Here is a 20122-nt window from a genome sequence, read left to right as displayed (position 1 = left end):
AGTATTTAAAGCTGAGGAGTAATGATGGTCGGCGTTCAATGACACAATGAATAAAACGTTAGGGTGCCGAAAGGGTTTTTAATGGCACTTTCATGAGCCGTTTGGATGCAGGCTCTTGGAGGCCGGCAATCAGAAAACGCCATCAATCAGCGACCGAGTACAAATAGAAATGGCCAGCAAAAGTGTATTATGAGCCCCAAAAAAGGCCCCAGAGAGCCTGCTATGGAGGCTACTCTATACTAACGTTTTTTTTGAGGTGGCAGTATTATGGCACATGGTAAAATTATGATAGTTGATGTTAACCCTGGATTAACACATATCTTTGCTTGTGATTGATGAATAACTTGTATTTCCAGCTCCAGTGTACAGATGTTGCGTAAGAAGAAGTGACTTACTTGACGACCCCATCGATATCTGCACTAGCGATGCAGGTTCCTGACACAGAGAAGCGACAGTGGGTGATGGAGGAATGGTGCTCTATGTAGTCCTCCTGTAAGTCGGGAGGGGGGCAGGAGTCAGGCAAGGACATCATTTATCTTTACCATCACAATTAGCTTCAAGTTTCCTCCCTAGCTAAATTAGCATTTTAACTTTCTGGCACCAGTTTGGAAGTTGTCACTAGCTTTAAGTATCTGGGCGTTTGGCTTGATCCTTGCTCAACATGGCAAGTCCATATTGACAATTTATGTAATGCAGTCTCGTCCAGACTGGGAGTTAGTGGTGCGTACCTAAACTCAATTTCAGGTTCAGGTCCAGATTCAGGTCCAGCAGTTCAGGTTCAGGTCCGGACTTAAAGTCCGTACCTGAACCCATCATCGCATATTATGTGCATTCTTTTTTAGGGGGAGGGGGGTGTTGCATATAAAATTGCATGTTAGCATGAATTGAAATGCAATGCGAAAAATACATGAAAATGATAGACAGCCAGTGTAAACACGAACTGTTTTTTGTCTTTTTCCAGTGCAAATTTCACTGTCTATGGAAGGTTTTAGATGGTTTAGAACCAAAAAAAGGGAATATAAGTGACAGATAATTGCTTTTTGCAAGTCCGGACTTTTAGGTCCAATTTTTAGGTCCAATTCCAAGTGCGGGCTTTAGGTACGCACCACTACTGGGAGTCTTACAGCGCCTTATTCCTTGTTTACCACAACGCACTCTTGTTATGCTGTTCCACCGCGGACTCTCCAATTTCTTCTAATTTTCTGTCTAACATCAACTGACAACAAGTCACAACCGTTTCCAGTGATATTCATAAATCTCACTCCTAACTAGGGTGATGAAAACAAAGTTTGATTTGTAGTGAAAGTAAAAACAAAGTGCAAATAGTTTAGTTGAAATGAAGTTAATGGACAGTGTTTACAGGTTTCAACATGTCCAATGACTGTGACAGAGGAATGCATGTACTAGTACAGTGTTTACAGGTTCATTGTAGGGTAGAAATTCCCCAAGCTCTTTTCAACAAGTACCATATGAGCAGTTAAGGCTTAATGTCCTGTCCTGAGAACTGCCACTCTATCCAGTAGTGTGCTTATCGGGTGAGTATCAACTGCTGGGATTTGAACTCATAACTTCTTGATCCAGAGGCAGGGTCATCAACCACTGTGCACACTACATTTTGTCACAGCATTTATGCACCGCAACTCACTAACCTGACTCAGAACAAGAAAGGGGTGCTGCTCTTCTATTTCTGAAACAAAACATATACCAGTAATCATATATATCAAGAAGAAATTGTGGTTGCACAAATGTTCATTAACTGATCACATTAATTTTATAACCCTTGTGGTGGGAGAGTAATGTACTTCAGAAAAAGATAGATCAATACAACAATGATATGTTTTTTATGAAAGGTTGCTTCAGTGAAAGTGATACATTTGTACTGTAAAACAATAAATGAAGTACATGTTTTATGTCTTGAATATTACATATTACATGCAGTAACTGTTGCATTTTCAAAATATGATACATTCAGACACAAATAAGATATTCTGAAGTGATAAAAAGTACATGGTCACATGCAGGGATAAGTCATACATTATAAAACTGAAATATTGTAAATGAAATGACTGGTGTAAGAAGACATGTAGTGTCCATACCTTTAGTAGGGATCTTTTCAGTTGAGACAGACAAGCTTGAGAGACCTGCCACAAAATAAAATCACCCTTTCATCACAGATGTAAAGGTCTGTCTGCAAGTAATTGTCTTTTTTGTGCTGAGTAATGTCATTTTTGCATTTGATTTTTCATATTTGAATCTCAGAACAAGTCTGCAGTCATGTATTTGCACGTTTTCTCAATTTTCAACTGCAAGATTATTTATTTACCATTGTAATCTGTGACATAATATTTACTCACTGTAAAAAAGGTGTCCACAAGTGCTTAAGTTTGTTCGGGTACACCAGGTGTTTAGATCTGAACCTATACCTTAACAATTTTACAGGTATTATGTGCACAGCCCTAATACTAGTATTTAGACAATCATACTTTGCTGTAGCAGAGCCAGGGACAATGCCAGTACATGTTGGCACAGTTAAATTGAAACTTATTTTCAAAAGCAGATTTTATCAAAGACTAGCCTGTTGATACTACAGAAGAAACACCCTACCATCTCTCGGAGACAGACCATCGGCCTCCTGTTTCACACCAGCTTTTGACTCTTTTGCAGTAAAAGACGGGCCAGCCAACTTTTGTGCATCCTTAGGTGCTTCAGTCTCCTTTCTCATCAGGGTAGACTCTTGTGTCTCTTGAGCCAAGGCATTCGATCTGGCCTGCAAATTGGTCATAAAATATGAACTGTCAGTCCTAAATGAGCCAGGAAATATTCTGAGCACATTTGAAGGTACAAAAATGAATGTATCCATCTGTGGTTAAAGTCAACTTAGACTAACCCAAATCTAGTGCTGAACTTAAGTCAGTTATGGAGTAACTGTGGCAAAAGTTGTGGGTAGGTGACTGGGAGACCGAGCTGTACAGTGTGAACTTGGCCTGTTCTAATGACTGACAGTTCCAGTACCATAGAACACCTGTCCTGTGCAGCCTGTTCTAATGACTGACAGTTCCAGTACCATGAACATCCGACCTGTGCAGCCTGTTCTAATGACTGACAGTTCCAGTACCATAGAACACCTGTCCTGTGCAGCCTGTTCTAATGACTGACAGTTCCAGTACCATAGAACACCTGACCTGTGCAGCCTGTTCTAATGACTGACAGTTCCAGTACCATAGAACACCTGACCTGTGCAGCCTGTTCTAATGACTGACAGTTCCAGTACCATAGAACACCTGACCTGTGCAGCCTGTTCTAATGACTGACAGTTCCAGTACCATAGAACACATGACCTGTGCAGCCTGTTCTAATGACTGACAGTTCCAGTACCATAGAACACCTGACCTGTGCAGCCTGTTCTAATGACTAACAGTTCCAGTACCATAGAACACCAGTCCTGACCTGTGCAGCCTGTGCTTTAGACAGCAGCTCTCTGCGCTGCTGCTCCAGACTGACGGCCTTCTGTTGCTTCATGACCTGTTTCTGCACCAGTGTTGTCTTGGCTGACTCAGCGGCAGGCTTGGCTGATTTTGCCACATCTGCCTGGGCCTTCCTCTGCACCCCTGGGCTGACTGGTCTCTGAGGTGGACACCACAGTATCTTACATTAAAAAAAGGTAGCACACTACCCAGACATTTAATGTCAATTGTACAACTTATCTAATAACGTTTTACATACAGTAAGGTTAAATAACACTATCTCAGTGCATATCGACCTTCATTGAGCAAAGATGAGACGTTGTTGGGTGATGAGAACTCATTGAGAATCTGAGTGCTGCATGTGCCATTATTTCAAATTTTCGGAACATGACCGATGAGTACCAAACGCTTCCAGAGATATCGTTACTTGTTTGAACCAGGTTTTGATTTGCGAACGGGCGCCCGGGCGAATCACATTCAATTCGCTCAGTGACCTCACGCGTTTGAAGATTACACACGGAAAACCATTTGTGGCTCGATCTTGTGCTGATTTATTGAGGGACCCAATAAATCAAAGGGGGCCGTTTGCGGCATGTTTGTGCGTTTTTTTAAACACTGAATAACAATACAAATGTGCTAGCTTGGTGGAGTAAATGTCAATATCGTACCGATTGTCTCATCTAGAATATTTCCAATTTGAATGCTCTAAAAATTGCACTGGGTAAAGAGCCAACAATGCTTTTTAACCCTACCCCTTTCTAGTACAAAGTAACAGAATGCATGTGCTAGCATCAAACCTGTGTATTGTCCTCTTTTTTTTGCATGACTGCTGTTGTTTTCCCGGTTGGTTTCTTGGCTGATGCGAGCTGTGGCTTGATGGTGGACAGGAGGGTGGGTTTACGGACAGGGGACGGGGAGTTGGAGCTCTTTCCTCTGGCAACCTTTGTGCTGTCTGGATCAGCCCTTGTTTCCCTACAACACACAGTTCACACAGCACTTACTGTTATTGTTATTGTTATTGGGTGGGCCGACTACTTTCTCTTGACAGCCAGCGGCTGAATTTCGAGGAGATTACAATAGGTGGGGCTAAATCGCAATTCGGCGACACTCAGGGAACTCAATATGACTGTCGGAAGTGACTGGAGCAACAGTGATTGCCCCAGGTGCGACCAAGGAACTGTAGGTTTTGAACCACTCACACGGCACCATCGCACGTGTGGCGGGTTCTTTAACGTGCCTGAGATGTGGCTCTCCCCATACACGGGACCTCCATTTAACGTCCTAGCCGATGCTAGGTACTCATTTTCACCTGAGTGAAGTGAGGAAAGCCGTGTAAAGTGCCTGTCCTAAGGGCACAAGATTGGTGACACGGCAGGGATTCGAACTCGAGACCTTTCCGTCCTGAGCCAAACACGCTGCCGCTGCGCCACACAATTTCACCATTGGAATCGTGTGTCGATTGGACTGTAGGGCCACACCAACTCAACTTCGTGGTTCACAGATTTTAAAGTTAATGGAGCATAATACATGAACTTTGATACTTATAGACCCTTTACATATGATGTACAAAATGAGTAATAAACTGGACATTTCCAACTGACAAGTATCTAACACCAGCTCAAAAAAGAACAAGAAATAGTCATGTCTTCAAGCACTCTTCATACAACCTGGGATTGATGTGTTCAAAAATTTGTATTTCCCCAGAACTATCATAGAGTGGAAAATATATCACTAAACACAGTAGAAGCATCATCGCTGGATTGTTTTAAAGAACACTTGGAGATAGATATGCAAGAGTTAGGTGTGGCAGGTCATATATAATATAACCAAACGGTTGGTGTGTTACGGTTATATCGGCTACGTAGATACAGATATAGACCCAAATGCTACTACATAAGCACCATACCAAGTTGATAATTTGCAAGTTTACAAGGTAGAAGACCTCTATATCATGATATGCAGACTGAGGTGAAGTACAGGAATGTAGATTGGCAGATGTCACAAATTACTGCACTAGGACTGGGAAGGAAGATAACTACCTGTCCTAACTACACTGTCAGTAATGTACAGAACTACAGTACAGATGTACGTACATTGGGCCGGCATAGAATTCATCCATGAGCTCTCCTGAACCTGCTAGTTTCACCTTTTCCTTCTCCTTCAGAGCTTTTTTCAGTTCCCTCTGCTGTAACACTGCGACCTGCAACATAGAAGTGGGGTTTGTCATCAGTCATACAAACTGTAACTTAAATGCCATCATTTCAAATTTTCTTTGTATTTTCAAAAATTTTTCCATAACCTTTTTATACAGCATTGGAATTAGTACTACCAATATGATCTAAGTGTTTAATTGTGCGAAGTTAGGCCACAGGGGGACACACTATAAATTCAGTTATTTTGGAGGGGACATAATCCTACAAAAAATGCTGGGACTACCTTTTACTGCAGACAAAACAACTGGGTGAAGAACTGAGCTAACAAAACTGTGATGTATTACTGTAAAATGCATTTAAGTTTGCAGGGATTTAATTTCTCAGTAGCAGGAAGAAGGACCTTTCCGCTGGTTTTAAGTTTGCGGTAGAGCCATGAAATATAGTCTCTTACTGCTATGGAAAAAACATTTACAGTGGTTTTAAATTCGTGGTGAACTGCCACCGTGAAAACCGCGAACATAAAACCATTGCAAACATTTCTGCATTTACAGTACCTGCTGCCTGAGCATGTCATTCTCTTCCTTCAGCTGTACCATCTTGGCTTGCTCCATCTCAAAACTCAGTAAGGTTGGCACAGGTGAGCACATGTTAAGGACAACAGCACACCTGGTGTGCAGAACTGGTACATACACACACTGGTTAGTCACACAAAACCTCCACAACTTACTGTCAGGCCCAGTCACATTTTGGGCACAAATTTCTGCCATTAGATGATGTGTATTATACATTATTATCTAGAGCTGCATCAAAGAGTTTGGAAAGCAGAAACCCTGGGAAGTTGTACTGTCTAGCTTAACACAGCTATATGTGCCGACATCAACTCAGATGCCTGTTATACAGTGAAGCTGCAATACTAACTGCACAAATTGAAACACATACCCAATCTTTGAACATACGTGTAGGATACATATTCATCAAGAAGTACTACGGTATGTACCCAAAGGGTAGACATTGTTAGATCAGGGACAGTTGATCATGCCAGTACTGCTCAGTGACTGTGCTATTCGTCTGAAGCATCCTAGCCCAGTCACTAGTTCTCATTGAAATCTGTCTGCGAATTGAGATTTTGAAACTAAGTCAGCGAATATTTCAGTGAAACCTATCTGATTGTTTAGGGAAATTCCACTGTCAACAATAGCGCAAAAATGACAAAAATATTACACAATTAATTTTTTTTATCTACTAGTTATGTATTACAGGCAGGTAACAAACGTTATTGATAACACTTACTAGGTTATTGTAGCTTCATAATTCAGTTTAAAAAAAATATGAACCCCACATACACAATAGGCCATGTATACATTAAGACTGCTATAAGGATATGCATGCTGTGGAAGATGACACTGAGGAAGTTATGGAGGGAGACGATGAAGGTGTCTGCCCACTGCTTAGTGAAGTACATCATGAATGCTGGGTTCTGCTCTGGGCTGGACAAAAATGGTAGCACTGGAGAAGAAAAAATACAGTTTATTGCCTGTGCAATACATATATTATGCTGAGTTATTACTGCATCAAGATCCACAACTTTCAAAACTATATCCTTTTTTAAGTTATCAGCTTATCTAACAAAAGTGGCGGAGGAGGAAGATATTTTAGCTCTAACACTTCATATACGATGTTGTATTGTAATATTGTCCAGGTTTCATTTTAAATTTAATCAACTATTAAGATGTAAACATCAATCAATGTAGCAACTTTTCACTTTCAATCAGGGTTGCAGCCAGTGCCCGTCCTTCCATCCTTTGACGGAATTTTGCAGCTAGGAATGGAAAAAAATTTTGCCCATTTTGTGATGGACAAAAATCGATATGTAAAGATATCAAAAAAAGTCTTCTTTGTGAAATTTTTTATCAAAACAGATGCCATTAAACAGGTTAGTCTACCAGCAAATGTACACCTCAAAATGCAGGAAATAGCATTTCAGAGGGTCTAGATTTAAAATTTTCTGGGGATAAGGCCCGGACCCCCAGGAACACAGAAAATGATTTTAGACTGGCTGCAAACCTGCTTTCAATGATTCAATGTTCAAACCTACCAAACCATTCCCTCCATTCTGGTTGACCCTGGATCTCTGGGGCCAACTTTTCAAAGAATTCCGTCACCTTCTCAGTGCGGCCATTCTGCATCGCGTGGACAAGGTACAGTCTCAGCAGGCTCCGGGAGAGCTTATTCACACCTGTGGAGAAAAAGCCCTCTTGATCCTTAATTTTTCATACACCTCCTTATTCCATTGTGCAAGAAAAATAACACATGACAAGAAAAAATAAGTATTGTCTTAGTCACTTACAAAAGATAGTGGAATGTTACCTGGAATGTCTTGCCAATTACAAAATCTGTCCTGTTGCTTGAGTAACTTTTCTATAGACAAGTGTATCTCATTACCTGGATGTCTAACCTTAATCGTTTAATGTCGCTTTTTTAGTTCACTTAAGTTTCAGAAACAAAACTGAGGGCTATCATAAAAATATCATGACACTATGGTGTTCACAACAAAATTTTCTTACAACTGTCTTTCCAATGAATATGTACAATGTACATATAGTAGAGTACCTAGTCCTACATGTAATGGCCTGTACCAGACTGTTCCAAATCTCGAGATGGACAGTCTAACTATGCTGCCAATGTGAGTTTTTCATGGGATAAGCCTCAGGTAGGTGACTTTAATAGCTGTACCCACAAACTGATGAACCCAGACGACCTGCTGTACCTGTGGAGTGAGCATGCTCCAGTCGACAGAACACTCTCCTGTCCAGATGTCCCCAGTACTCCCGCAGCGCTCCCAACTCATACTGCTGGATGTACCCAATCATCTGGTCAACCACCTTGTCAGCCTGGTATAAGAAAGAAATGTTTTTGCTGGGTGTTACAAGTCCATGTCGCAGTACAAAAATCCTGCTGCAGTACGAAGGGAACGGTCTGCCTAAACACCACAAACGACTCAGAAACACCACAAACGACTTTAATATGCAGTGTATATGGGTCAAAGACCTTGTGTGGCGCTCTGGAGACATTGTTTACACATTTATGAATTTAAAAAATGCAGCAAGTCCTACGTATTCACCAATTATTTCAAGTTCTCACAGTTGAGTTTTGCCCTAGAGGGCACAAAATGGGTTTGACTTAAAATCCTTTAAAATCTTCTTTTTCCTTGAAAATTTTGGCCCAACCTGGAGACTTTTTGTGATAGAAGGAACAGGTAAGGTCTAATCTTTCCCATTTTGGTCAAAATTTGCTCAGTTTAGCAGTTTAGGTGGCGCGCGGAAGGATTTTAGTTGTGTCATATTGGTGGTATCAGCTGCAGGAGAAAACTAGGGTCAAAGGTGAGGTTTCTTTCATAGAGCGGGGATTCCTCAGAGTTTGAGCTGGATAACCCTGTGTTTTCTTTTAGTTTTTACAAAGATGACCCTTGTGGCTGTCTGGTGGAGAAATTTTTTAAAGATTGAAACTGGGGTTAGTACTTTTCTGAAGCCTTGTTTTAGTGTATTTTAACATGCTGACCTATGGAGAGGTCCAACTGTAATGTTAGCCCACTAACTCGAAATAACTGGTGAATACGTAGGACTTGCTGCATTTTTGTAAATTCATAAATGTGTAAAGTAAAACAATGTCTCCAGAGCGCCACACAAGGTCTTTGACCCATATACACTGCATATTAGAGTCGTTTGTGGTGTTTCTGAGTCGTTAGTGGTCGTTTGTGGTGTTTAGGCACACCCCGAAGGGAATCATGTCACTACGCAGTTGAAAAATTATAGGTTTGCAAGGGTTGGAATCCAGGCTCTGCACGGTTGGAAATATGTTTGGCAGGGTTGAAATAAAAGGCCCTGTAACGCCTTATCACATTGGGCGTGTCGGCCACGGTAGATAAGAGTAAAAATTGTGTCAACGGGAAGTTTGCCTTTCGACTACCAACCATGCAAACAGCAGCAAAGGACCACACACACCAACAACAAATTATTGAACCAGCCACATTACAGTCCTTCTACCGCATGCAAGACAACCAAATCACTTACACGGAATCCCCTGTCCTTATCTGACTTAATCTCTCCCTCGAAAACTTTCAGCGTGCTGGTAAAACCCCTAAAAAGGAGGTAATCTCGAACTAGATTATCCATTCTATCCGTCGAGGTAGCCATGTTGGGGTCACCAGGGGTCAATGACTCTCGTTCCCATGCCTTGAAATGCTGGACCAATCAGAGCCTCGAAAACACATTACCCTGGGTCAAAGATCAAGCACATGCACAGGGCGAAAGCAAGATGGCGGAGAAAAGTGGAAGTCATGATGTCGTTGTAGAAAAGCAGGGCCAGGACGATCTGTTGATAGTCCCAGAAGGGTGGAAAGAGCCTGGCTTCTCCAAGGAAGATAACCCACATGGCATGTTAGAAGAGAGCTCTTTCGCAACGCTGTTTCCTAAATACCGGGAGCAGTACTTGCGGGAGTGTTGGCCCCTGGTGAAGAAGAAGCTTGCAGAGTTCGGAGTCCGGGCTGTGCTCGATGTTATAGAGGGCAGTATGACGGTCGCCACCACCAGGAAGACTTGGGACCCGTTCATCGTCATCAGGGCAAGAGACTTGATCAAACTGCTGGCGAGAAGTGTCCCTTACGAACAAGCTGTGCGTATCCTAGATGATGACGTTTTCTGTGACATCATAAAGATAGGCGGCATGGTGAGGAACAAGGAGCGGTTTGTGAAGCGGAGACAGAGGCTGATCGGACCGAATGGACAAACTCTCAAAGCCGTGGAACTCCTCACACAGTGTTATGTTTTGGTGCAGGGCAACACGGTGGCTGCTATAGGCACACACAAGGGACTGAGAGATGTTAGGAAAATCGTTGTTGATACGATGAAGAACATCCACCCTGTGTACAACATCAAGGCCATGATGATCAAGAGAGAGCTGGCCAAGGACCCTGTGTTGAAGAACGAATCCTGGGACAGATTTCTGCCCAAGTTCCAGCACAAGCAGCTATCGAAGAGGAAGCAGCCATTTAAGAAGCGAGAGAAGAAAGAATACACACCCTTCCCCCCGCCACAGCCACAGAGCAAGGTTGATCAGGAGCTGGCAACTGGTGAATTCTTCATGAAGGAAAAGGAGAAGAAACAAAGGAAGAGGCAACAGCAGCAGGTGCGAGAGGTGGAAGCAAAGAAGGCCCAACAGGAGAGAAGAAACAAGGCATTCATACCTCCAGAGGAGCCAGCCCACAAAGTCAAGGCCCACAGTACATCTTCAGCAGAGTCTAATTCTAAAGTTGATGTTGAAGCCTTGAAGAGGAAAATAAACAGATCAGGAAAGAAAAAGCTCGGGGCAAATCCAGCATCAGTAGAAAAGACAGGGAAGATAAAAGTCAAGGGAAAAATGAACATGTAACATGTCAGAAGTTCAACAGAGCAAACCGCTTATAATATTGAAGCGAGTGTTACATTGAAGATCACAATGGTCTCTCCTGCACTGATCATTACATTACTCATTAGGTTCAGTGATTGGAACCACTTCTCGGTCCTGTGTGCCATTCTTCCTTATCCCTTGTCTCATGTTGCTCATTCGCACTAGGTCATCTGTGATGGGGCTGCTGAGCCCCGCAGTTGTATCCCATGTTGGACCATGAGGGAGACGATATCACCAGCATTCGAAAATAATCAGCTTATCTCAGCTGCTCACAATGACTTCAGTATTTAAGTACATTGTGTGGTGTGCTGAGTCAATAATCCTTTATGCCACTACTGTAATTCACATTGTCTTCTCGGTAGGGGGGTCTGGGGGCATCCACCTTCCACGGTGCAGAGTTTTTCATGATTTTAAGTTGAAACAGTGCATTCTAAGGTATCCCAAGAGGCAAAAATACTGTTACAGATGTCACATTAGAAGACTGTGACCACAGATGACCTGGTTGCATCCCTGGTCAATCAGTATTTCATGCTTGTCAGAGGATTTTCTCCCCAGTATAGGGCGTCCAGGGGCATCAAATTTCTTGTTATTCTAAGAAAAGTGCGTCCAGTCGGTCCAGATGACACGTTGACGCATGCCTGGCTAAGAACCTGCTTCTCGGTACCAAACTTTTACGATCTGAGAAAATTTAACTTGTTCTCGAAGGAACTAAATGTTCACGGTGAATTAATTATTTGTTATCATCACCAAGACGAATTATTTGTTATCGGTAATGATAAGTTACAGTTACAGTCGTCACAGTGAAAACCTTGAACCGTATATTGAAAAAATCAGAAATTACAGTTATGTTGGTAACAGTTCAAAATGATCATTTCTGCAAAGAAATGATATTTTGTCAATGCAGTCTCAGTATGGTACATTGTTTAGTATCTACATTCCCATATTTGTTTATTTTTGAATATTTGATATCAGGCCAGTGATTTCTCATAGAGGTAAGTTTAATTGGCAACACAAAAGAGTGAATTCTGGGCTTACATGTAGTAGTATCCTTCATCTTATATTGTTTAATAATAATTTGATGTTGAGCTGTAGACTGATGATAGGACTATTTCACACTTACCAAAAATGCATTGAATTAAATGTATGTATCGTGAATCATGTCTGGTATATGTGTTGCTTACTATGTGCCGACCATGATGTGGTTAGAATCAAGGTCACTAAATCTATCTGTGCCTCCCTGTAGAGTTGATAATACAAAATGTAGTGTGGGTCTGAAGTACATGTACAGTCAAACCTGTATTACTATTAGTGGACACCTTTGCATAGCGACCACCTGGCCTTTGCGGTCACTTTTTGTCGGCCAACACGGTCACGGATACACGATTTGCGGTCCCGTGGATACCAGAAAGTTTTATATTGCGCATGAGAATATCAATCAGTTTCGGTAGATTTGACTTTGCCAGGGTCAGTTGAATTTTGTGACGATCGAGACAATGTTACTTGATGAGAAAGATAAGTGGGTACTGAAATCATGTGTAACTTATTGCTTGTGGTCAATTGATCAGCATTTTCTCTATAGTGGCCACATTTCTCCAGTCCCTTGAGTGGCCGCTATAGACAGGGTTGACTGTGTTCAAAATAATCGTTAAAAAAGTCAAATTCTTTATACACTGCATACTGTACTGTATGGCTGAGATATATGTTGTTGTGTGACTGTACTAATGTTCTGCAAATCCAAAACTGTGGGCCCCTGAAATTACACTAAAACACTTCAAAAATAACACCCAGCTGTCAAATTAACATCTTTCTTTAATTGAGTGATAATATTGAAAAATTCTTCCATATGATAATTAACATTTGGGGAAAATGATACATTGTGTAGTGATAATACCTTCCTCCAATTCTTCAGTGACATCACGCTCACTTCATCATAGTTTACCTAGCTGACTATAAACTCATTGTACTCCTAACACACACAAAGGACATATTGAATCAACTGAAGTCAACAGTACTTGTACATGTAAGTTAAGCTTGAGGCAACTCAACCATTTATGAAGTCCATAATTATAACTTAAGCTCAATTTTGTGCATGCTGCATTGCATTGGATATGAAAGTTAAGTACAATCGATATCCAGGCTTGCAGCAAAAAGGTGTATTGTTGAAAGGTTGTTATCAGTATGTACAAGTATGAAAAAGTTAAATACAATGCATTCAATCTTACCTGAGAAGAGTTAGTAGGGCTACAAAATGCAATTTTTCATAGGAAAAAATGTGAAGTGGTACAAATATGATTAACCACAAATCTGCACCTATTAATCTTTCACTGTTGTCAGCCACCAGTGGAGCTACATGACATTCTGTGTGCAAAGGTTTTAACATAATAAAACCTTGATGCAACATAGAGCAATGCATTGGGATGTTGACAGCTATTGCTCAAATGTGCCAACACAAACCATTTATTTTATAACTACTGAAGAGTTGCTTCAATGGAATAAATGTATTGTGCAACTTTCGAGTATTCAATTACAGTACATTTACTCAATGGTTACCATTGTCCATAAGGTTCAAGTAACAAAAGCAAATAGGTAGTAACCACATCAATTCAATTAGCTATTAGTATCTAATATACTGAAAGGGATCTTAAGTTGCTCCCAAATTCAATACTGTTCTGTTAACACTTTTCATTCACTCCTTCAAGTTCAACTCTGGTCAGCAATAGGGACCAAACTTGTTGAAAATATTTATCTGAAAAGGGAAGTGAATGCCGGGCATTACAAATATGTACACTGGGTTTTGCCATTGGTAATTCTGCTTTTTATGCACCCAAAGCCCATTTTCTGTCCATAAAGTCTTAAGTTACAGCCTTTTTTGTTAAATTTTACCCTACACCCACAACTACATGTGCATCCTAGACAACTGATTAAACTGGTGTGGTCCAAGTATAAGAGTTACCAAATGATGTAAAAGATTTTTAACATTAAGTACATATCTGCATGTACAAGTCCCAAATCTCAGCATATGCCATTACTATATAGGTAAGAATGATTTCAATAATACGTATATACAAATTCAAGTACAATGTTTTCATTGTCAAAACAGATAAAAGGCAACAGTTCTGAATCGTGGTCCCATAAAATCCTAGCAGGAATGTTAAATAGTAATATACTAAGAACAAATTGTGCTTAGATTACAGGGGCAGAATAAATATAGGAATGTGCTACTATCACTTAGGCATGATACAAACACGTGAAAACATCTACCCAAGATACATATCTGCAATAAAAATGTACAATGATGTCAACCTTTGTTTCATTTAAGAAGATACTTTTGTTAAAAAGTTCAGTTTTTTAGTTGGTAAAAAGCTTCTATACAACAAAAGCTTGTATAGAAGCAGAAAGGGAGGGGAGGCCTGAGTTTACAGAATTTCATACATGTATCGGGTTTTTGTCTCTATAATACTCTAAAATCCTTGATGTTTGTCAAATGCTCATCTGATGGTGTAAGTGAGAACTCGGTTTGTCCTATTTGGATGGCTCAATGCAATGGACCTATATAAACCTGCTGTAAGCATGCAGTCTACTTGACTTTTGCACAAATGGGTGCATTTTCTTCATATTTGTATCTTTGTAAGTCCATGATTGTTCTCACATAACAACTAATACAGAAAGTGTGCCAAAATCTTCACTCATGGTATTCACAGAGCTATCATAGTGAAGACCAGCTTCATGGAAAGAGAACACATCGAAACCGCCTCTAGCAGCAGCATACAACAGCATTAACAGCATGCTAAGACCGATGATTTGTTGATTGTTATTAGTAGATTGTAACTGCATAAAAATGTAAAATCATCTTACATCTAGTCAAGTTACCGTGCCATGAGTTTGTCTTACATAACTTGGGATAGATCTGGCAGGGTTTGCAAAAACAATAGTAAAATTGATTTGATTAAAGGTAGAATACTTTGCAATGCATGTATATAACTGATTGCCAATGCTGTGCAATGTATGGACAAGGAAATCAGATGTTATCTTATGCAATAGTGAAGCCGTTAGAAGTTGTAGACATAAAATGTTGTCTCAATGTGGACATATGTTCAAAATTGGTGCATATACAACAATTACGAAAAAAATCTACAACAACACACAAAAAAAGAATTAATATTAGACTTCTTAGTATTTACAACTTTCACAGACATTGGATACGAAGGAAGCACATAATACTGTGGGAGTTAATATAGTAGGTCTGCCTCTTTTCATATCTTTTAGTTATAGATTGAATGCCCCTCACTGTGTCTTTATAACGAAGTTATGAGTAACATTTTCACACTACAATACCTCTAATACTTGGTCCTGAAATTATGAAAATTGTCATCTTTCAACATGCAACCTATCCTTAGTTTAAAAGTTAGAATCACTTTATTACTTACATGAATAACATTTCTTTTAAAATTTGACGCCTGAACAAGAAACATAAGATTTTCTCCTAGTTACTGTGGTACATATGCGGGGGGAAGGATCCCTCTGGCAGGTGTGGGAACATGGACGGGTGCGGCAGCTGCATGGGATAGGCATGTGTGCCTATCAGGTGCTGCCTGAGCATCTCCTCGTACATGGCCGAGTGGAAGTGTCCCGCATACACGCCGGCAGGGTGGGACGACAGTTGGACCTGTCCCTGGGGAGAGTGCATTAACAGGTGAGGGTGGGCATAGGGAGGAGAGTGTAGGTGGGGACTGTACTCCGGCATGAGGAGGGGAGCTTTGGGCAGGTTGGGGTTGTAGTCTGTGATCATGACATGGGGCACCCCGTCTCGGACATCCATCCTCCGTGGTAGGTTGGGGTTGTAGTCGGGGATGACAATCTGCTGGTGGGAAGGAGTGCTTTCTGTGTGGGACCGTGACATGGACGAGGTTGTTTTGGATGGTGATGTTGTGAGAATGACAGATGGAGGCACGGAGACAACTGTTTTTGTATGTGCAGGCCGCTTGTCGTCATGCTTACCCCCTGGTATGGATACTGTGATCTTTGAGAGCCCCGGCTTAGCTTCGCCTCCAGATCGTTCTGTTTCAGATTTGAGTTTGTGAGACAGGTTTGCTGGAAGACCTTCCTGTAAGGCAGAGAGATCTCTCAAGTTACTGCCCAACTGGTCTGCTTGTCTGTTGTCATTTACCACTGGTCTTGAGGAACCTTCCTCTTCTGACACCTTGGATTTTGGAAGACTGAGATCAGTTGGTTGGTCAGAATCATCGGCCGACCTGCCGGGCTGTAGACACTCACTCTGAGCACCTTTATCTTCTGGGAAGAAGGTCTGGAACTTGTTGCTGTAGTATTTGGCATCAGCGTTTTCCTTACCAAACGATGGTGAGTCTACCCGTGGTCGTTTTGCTAGAGGGTAGTATGCTTCCAATTCTAACTGACCAGCCATGGCTTGGGCAGCTAGAAGTTGGGACATGTAGTGCCGCTCTAGCTGCTCCGTGGGTGGCAATGTCCGCTTGTGGCCAGTCATGCTGTTGGACGGCCGCATCAACTTCTGATGCTGACCGTGATCCCGCTGCTGTGACATCTGCCTCAGGATGAGATCATCAGGGTGGATGGCACTAGTTGGCTTGACTTTCTGAGTGTGTTGGATCACTGATGGTCTACTGTTTGCAGGTTCTGACCTGGACACAGGAGGTGATCTTGTTGACCTCGTAGGGTTCACCTTGACTTCTGGGGCATTTGCCTGTCTTCTCTCTGGAACAAATACCTTCACAACAGAGCCAGGAGCCGGGTTGGTAACGGCTGGACTGCTCTTCACATGAATGTGTGCAGTAGGCTCAGGTTTGACCTCTGCGTGCACTGCTGACCTGTGGTTGCCATCCTTAATTAGGGGAGGTGGAGGATACAGAGGTTTGCCAGGTATGGTCAGCCTCCGCTCCCCTTGCAGGCGTGAGTTCGGTGTGGTAACCACCTTCCCTTCCACCAGGGATCCCTGACTGTCCTTCTTGGTAGTTAGTTCTAGCACCAATTCGCTGTCACTTAACAAAGGAACTGACTTTGAGGTAGTTGAAACTGGCACGTTCTCCCTGGAGGAGACGTATGCCGAAGCAGCCTTCTCACTGTTGTTGACAGAGACGTTAGCTGAAGGCCGAATACTCTTCTGTAACGGTGCAACAGCCTGAGATGGCTGCAGCGGGGCAGTGCTGCGTCCCCGGATAACGTCTCGGTTGGCAGGCAGTGGCTGTGCCTTTCTTGTAGCACTTGTAAGAGGGGGAGGAGCCACACCCGGTCTCTGAATTTCAATGGCCACAACATGTGGAGACCCAGAGGCTGGCACCTGTTGCATAGGTTTCCTTTTGTGTGCAGATGGTGGACCTGGGTTGATACTTGGTTTTACACTGGGTATGGAAAGTTTGACTAACGACTCCTTCCCATGAGCACCAGACACTGATACGGTATTAGTTGTGGCAACCGTGGCTGTTGAGCCAGGCTGGCTGCTTTCTGTGGTACTGGCCAGTGCAGAAACAGTGCCATCCAAAGACTTGCCTGGTTGCTGGTCCTGGAATAGAAAGAATTTGCTTTAGACACATGAAGCACAAATGTGAATAAACATCATCATAAGTCGCATTGCACAAACTTCCTTAAGGAAAGGATTAAGAAAGTAATACCAGGGAATGTTATACTATTGGTATAACAGTTATACAATGTACAATAAAGATTACAACATCCTGTTATTTGATAACCTGGGTACCATCCAGAAAGAAGTTCGCTCTGGCGTTCATTATATACTATATACAGTCGCTTCTAGCTCTGACATTCACTATATACAGTCGCTTCTCTGTGTTTCCGTCTGGGAACGCGGACCATCTCAACGTCTGGAATCGTCCAAATTTTGGACGCAGGCGCTGATTGGTCCCCACATATGAGCGAATTATGGAATAGGTACAAGCAATCGTTCGAACAGGCGTTCCAACACCATACAAGCCCTCCGTCTGCTTGTGGGAGGACCTGTTGTCATTGAGTGAGTGCTCTAGAACCTATTCCTTGATTCACTCATTAACTGACGTTAGCACCGAACGGTTTGAATGTGCAGGTCTCCAGACGGATAGCAGAAGCGAACAAACTAGCGAACTACTATCCGGATGGTACCCAGGCTAGTTATTTAAAGCATAGCAAGAATTTTCACCAATATACATGCTACATGGACATGTTTCATCTAATTTTTTACCTTAGTTTTTAAAAACCTTTTAGCCACCCATTCTTAGAAGGAAAAAAGTTGTTTTCGTGTTCTATAGTTAGATAATTTATTTAACAATACATCAAAGTGCGGAACAAACCTCATTTTTCTTGATGAGGTCCTTGATCTTTGCCCTGACTGCCTTGTCCTCTGCATCCTTCTGTTTGCGGGCGCGGTGTTTGATGGGAGGGGGGGGCACGTCCTTCTCACCTCGCAGGTAACGCTCAAATGGCATCAACAACCTGTAGACAAGAAGGAAAGCACATACGTTATGGACTATGTACTTGTACCACTTGGACAGTCGAACAACTACACTACTTTATTGTGTGCCACTCTTTAGTTTTAAACTAATTCTGTAATCACGAATGGCTTTTAAACCATAATGTTTTTTCTATAAATTGTAAATGTGATTACATGTATGTCATTTTGTATGCACAAGCATAATTCAGGTAACTGAGCTTGCCTGCAAGGCCTTGTACGTAGTGTATGCGTTTCTGAATAAACCAATCATTTTTATTAAGGAACTTCCATCAGAGGGCAGCAGCTGGGGGAATTGAGCATTCTGACACAGATGAAGAGTTTCACATCAAACTTACCTTTTCACATGAAAGTCAAGAATTGTACAAAGTCTGATATTGTTGGCAAGAATATAAGTGCATGTGCTGGTAAACCAGACATATATAAACGTATTGTATACTTTGAAATGTAACAGTTCACACACACACACACACACACACACACACACACACACACACACACACACACTACACACTGTAATGCTACTGTCTAGTACTAGGGAGCACTTCAAATCCACATCAATTTTTTTCCAGTATGTTCCATCACTATATGTACATGTATGTCAAAGCATTAGTGGTACGACTTACTTTTCATAGTGTCTCCTTGTACACGTGGCAGCACTTGTACTCCCTGGATTCCCTCCCAACTTGTCATAGATGTGCTTCCACATCCGCTTCTCTGTGATCTTCAATTAGAAACAGAGGTATTTTGCTATCAGAAATTATGAGAGTATTGAAAAAAATAAAATTCTCGTTTAGGCACCAACCTCAGGAAATACAACTAACATCTACTTGACAACTGGGCCTTCCATCATGCCTGTAACATATATTTCCCTACAGTAGCAGAATGGTTTGAAATTAACATGCATGCTTGCTGGATCTTCGATGTCTGAAACTTGCTGGATCTTCGATGTCTGAAACTTGCTGGATCTTCGATATTTCTGACAGGGCTGCTGATGTCCCTGGCATAAATGTCTAGTAGGTACTCACCTTTTCATATCCTCCAATCTTCTGGGCCAGGGAGAAGAACAAGTACAGGTCAACTGGGGAGACAGAAGCAAGAACATTTCAGTAAAGTCCAGGAGTTTAGAGATCAGTCAGAAATGCGGCCAATGCCTGTCACACCACGGGAAAATCGAGACGTCGGCGAGACTGCAAGCTCTACATAACATTTTCTGCAGTAAAACCACTGTTGTTCTCTCCAGATACTGGCCAATCTTCCTGGCCACTAAGCCCGTCCAATTTTCAATAAATATGTGATTCTTAACTGTGCAACCTTCTGGCAATCAGTTGCAACCTTCTGGCAATCAGTTGCATAACAACTGAAGCAGGTCAACAAAGGGCCTAAAACAAGGAAACCATTGATTGCATCAACCTCCTTTGTCATTCTCTAGGAGCACCAGCATCTATTTTTGGAGTAAGTGCTGATTCGCAATTTTCAAATATATCAGAGCCAACTTTTAATGCTGGAGATATTCTAGGTGGCAATACGGCCAACAACAGATCACGTCCCGATATGTTGAAAATCCTGAATCACGCTCTCCAATAAAA

General features: G+C 41.8%; 3 protein-coding genes across 5 annotated transcripts in view; 1 reads left to right on the top strand and 2 right to left on the bottom strand.

The window, feature by feature from the left end:
• The window catches only part of LOC118414122 (WD repeat-containing protein 91-like), an 18084-nt gene extending 8234 nt beyond the window's left edge, over positions 1-9850 (bottom strand). For all 3 annotated transcript variants that reach the window (XM_035817921.1, XM_035817922.1, XM_035817923.1), the window contains exons 1-12: positions 9688-9850; positions 8385-8508; positions 7713-7853; positions 7001-7123; positions 6172-6254; positions 5558-5664; positions 4262-4436; positions 3448-3624; positions 2605-2767; positions 2097-2141; positions 1650-1687; positions 396-490 (exon numbers count right to left, since the gene is read on the bottom strand). In XM_035817921.1, coding sequence (XP_035673814.1) covers positions 396-490; positions 1650-1687; positions 2097-2141; positions 2605-2767; positions 3448-3624; positions 4262-4436; positions 5558-5664; positions 6172-6254; positions 7001-7123; positions 7713-7853; positions 8385-8508; positions 9688-9810 — 1394 coding nt within the window. In that variant the 5' untranslated portion in view covers positions 9811-9850. The remainder of the gene's footprint in view (positions 1-395; positions 491-1649; positions 1688-2096; positions 2142-2604; positions 2768-3447; positions 3625-4261; positions 4437-5557; positions 5665-6171; positions 6255-7000; positions 7124-7712; positions 7854-8384; positions 8509-9687) is intronic.
• A 32-nt stretch (positions 9851-9882) lies between these two features.
• On the top strand, positions 9883-12371 carry LOC118414124 (KRR1 small subunit processome component homolog). The gene has a single exon (XM_035817925.1). The coding sequence runs from the start codon at positions 9932-9934 to the stop codon at positions 11042-11044; it is 1113 nt and encodes a 370-aa protein (XP_035673818.1). The 5' UTR covers positions 9883-9931; the 3' UTR covers positions 11045-12371.
• Positions 12372-12853: 482 nt separating this feature from the next.
• Positions 12854-20122, bottom strand: part of LOC118414121 (AT-rich interactive domain-containing protein 5B-like) — a gene marked incomplete in the record, with an annotated part of 22225 nt that continues 14956 nt past the window's right edge. The window contains 3 exon segments of the mRNA XM_035817920.1: positions 12854-17597; positions 18376-18517; positions 19160-19257. Of these exon segments, the coding sequence (XP_035673813.1) occupies positions 15546-17597; positions 18376-18517; positions 19160-19257 (2292 nt within the window).

This window comes from Branchiostoma floridae, chromosome 4, assembly GCF_000003815.2.
Source record: "Branchiostoma floridae strain S238N-H82 chromosome 4, Bfl_VNyyK, whole genome shotgun sequence".
NCBI lineage: Eukaryota > Metazoa > Chordata > Leptocardii > Amphioxiformes > Branchiostomatidae > Branchiostoma > Branchiostoma floridae.
Note: the sequence above shows the minus strand (reverse complement) of the source record. Positions and strands in the feature narration are given on the sequence as shown.

Bases quoted from the DNA above. Each gene is read 5' to 3' on its own strand.
- LOC118414124 (XM_035817925.1), top strand. From the start codon at position 9,932: ATGGCGGAGAAAAGTGGAAGTCATGATGTCGTTGTAGAAAAGCAGGGC.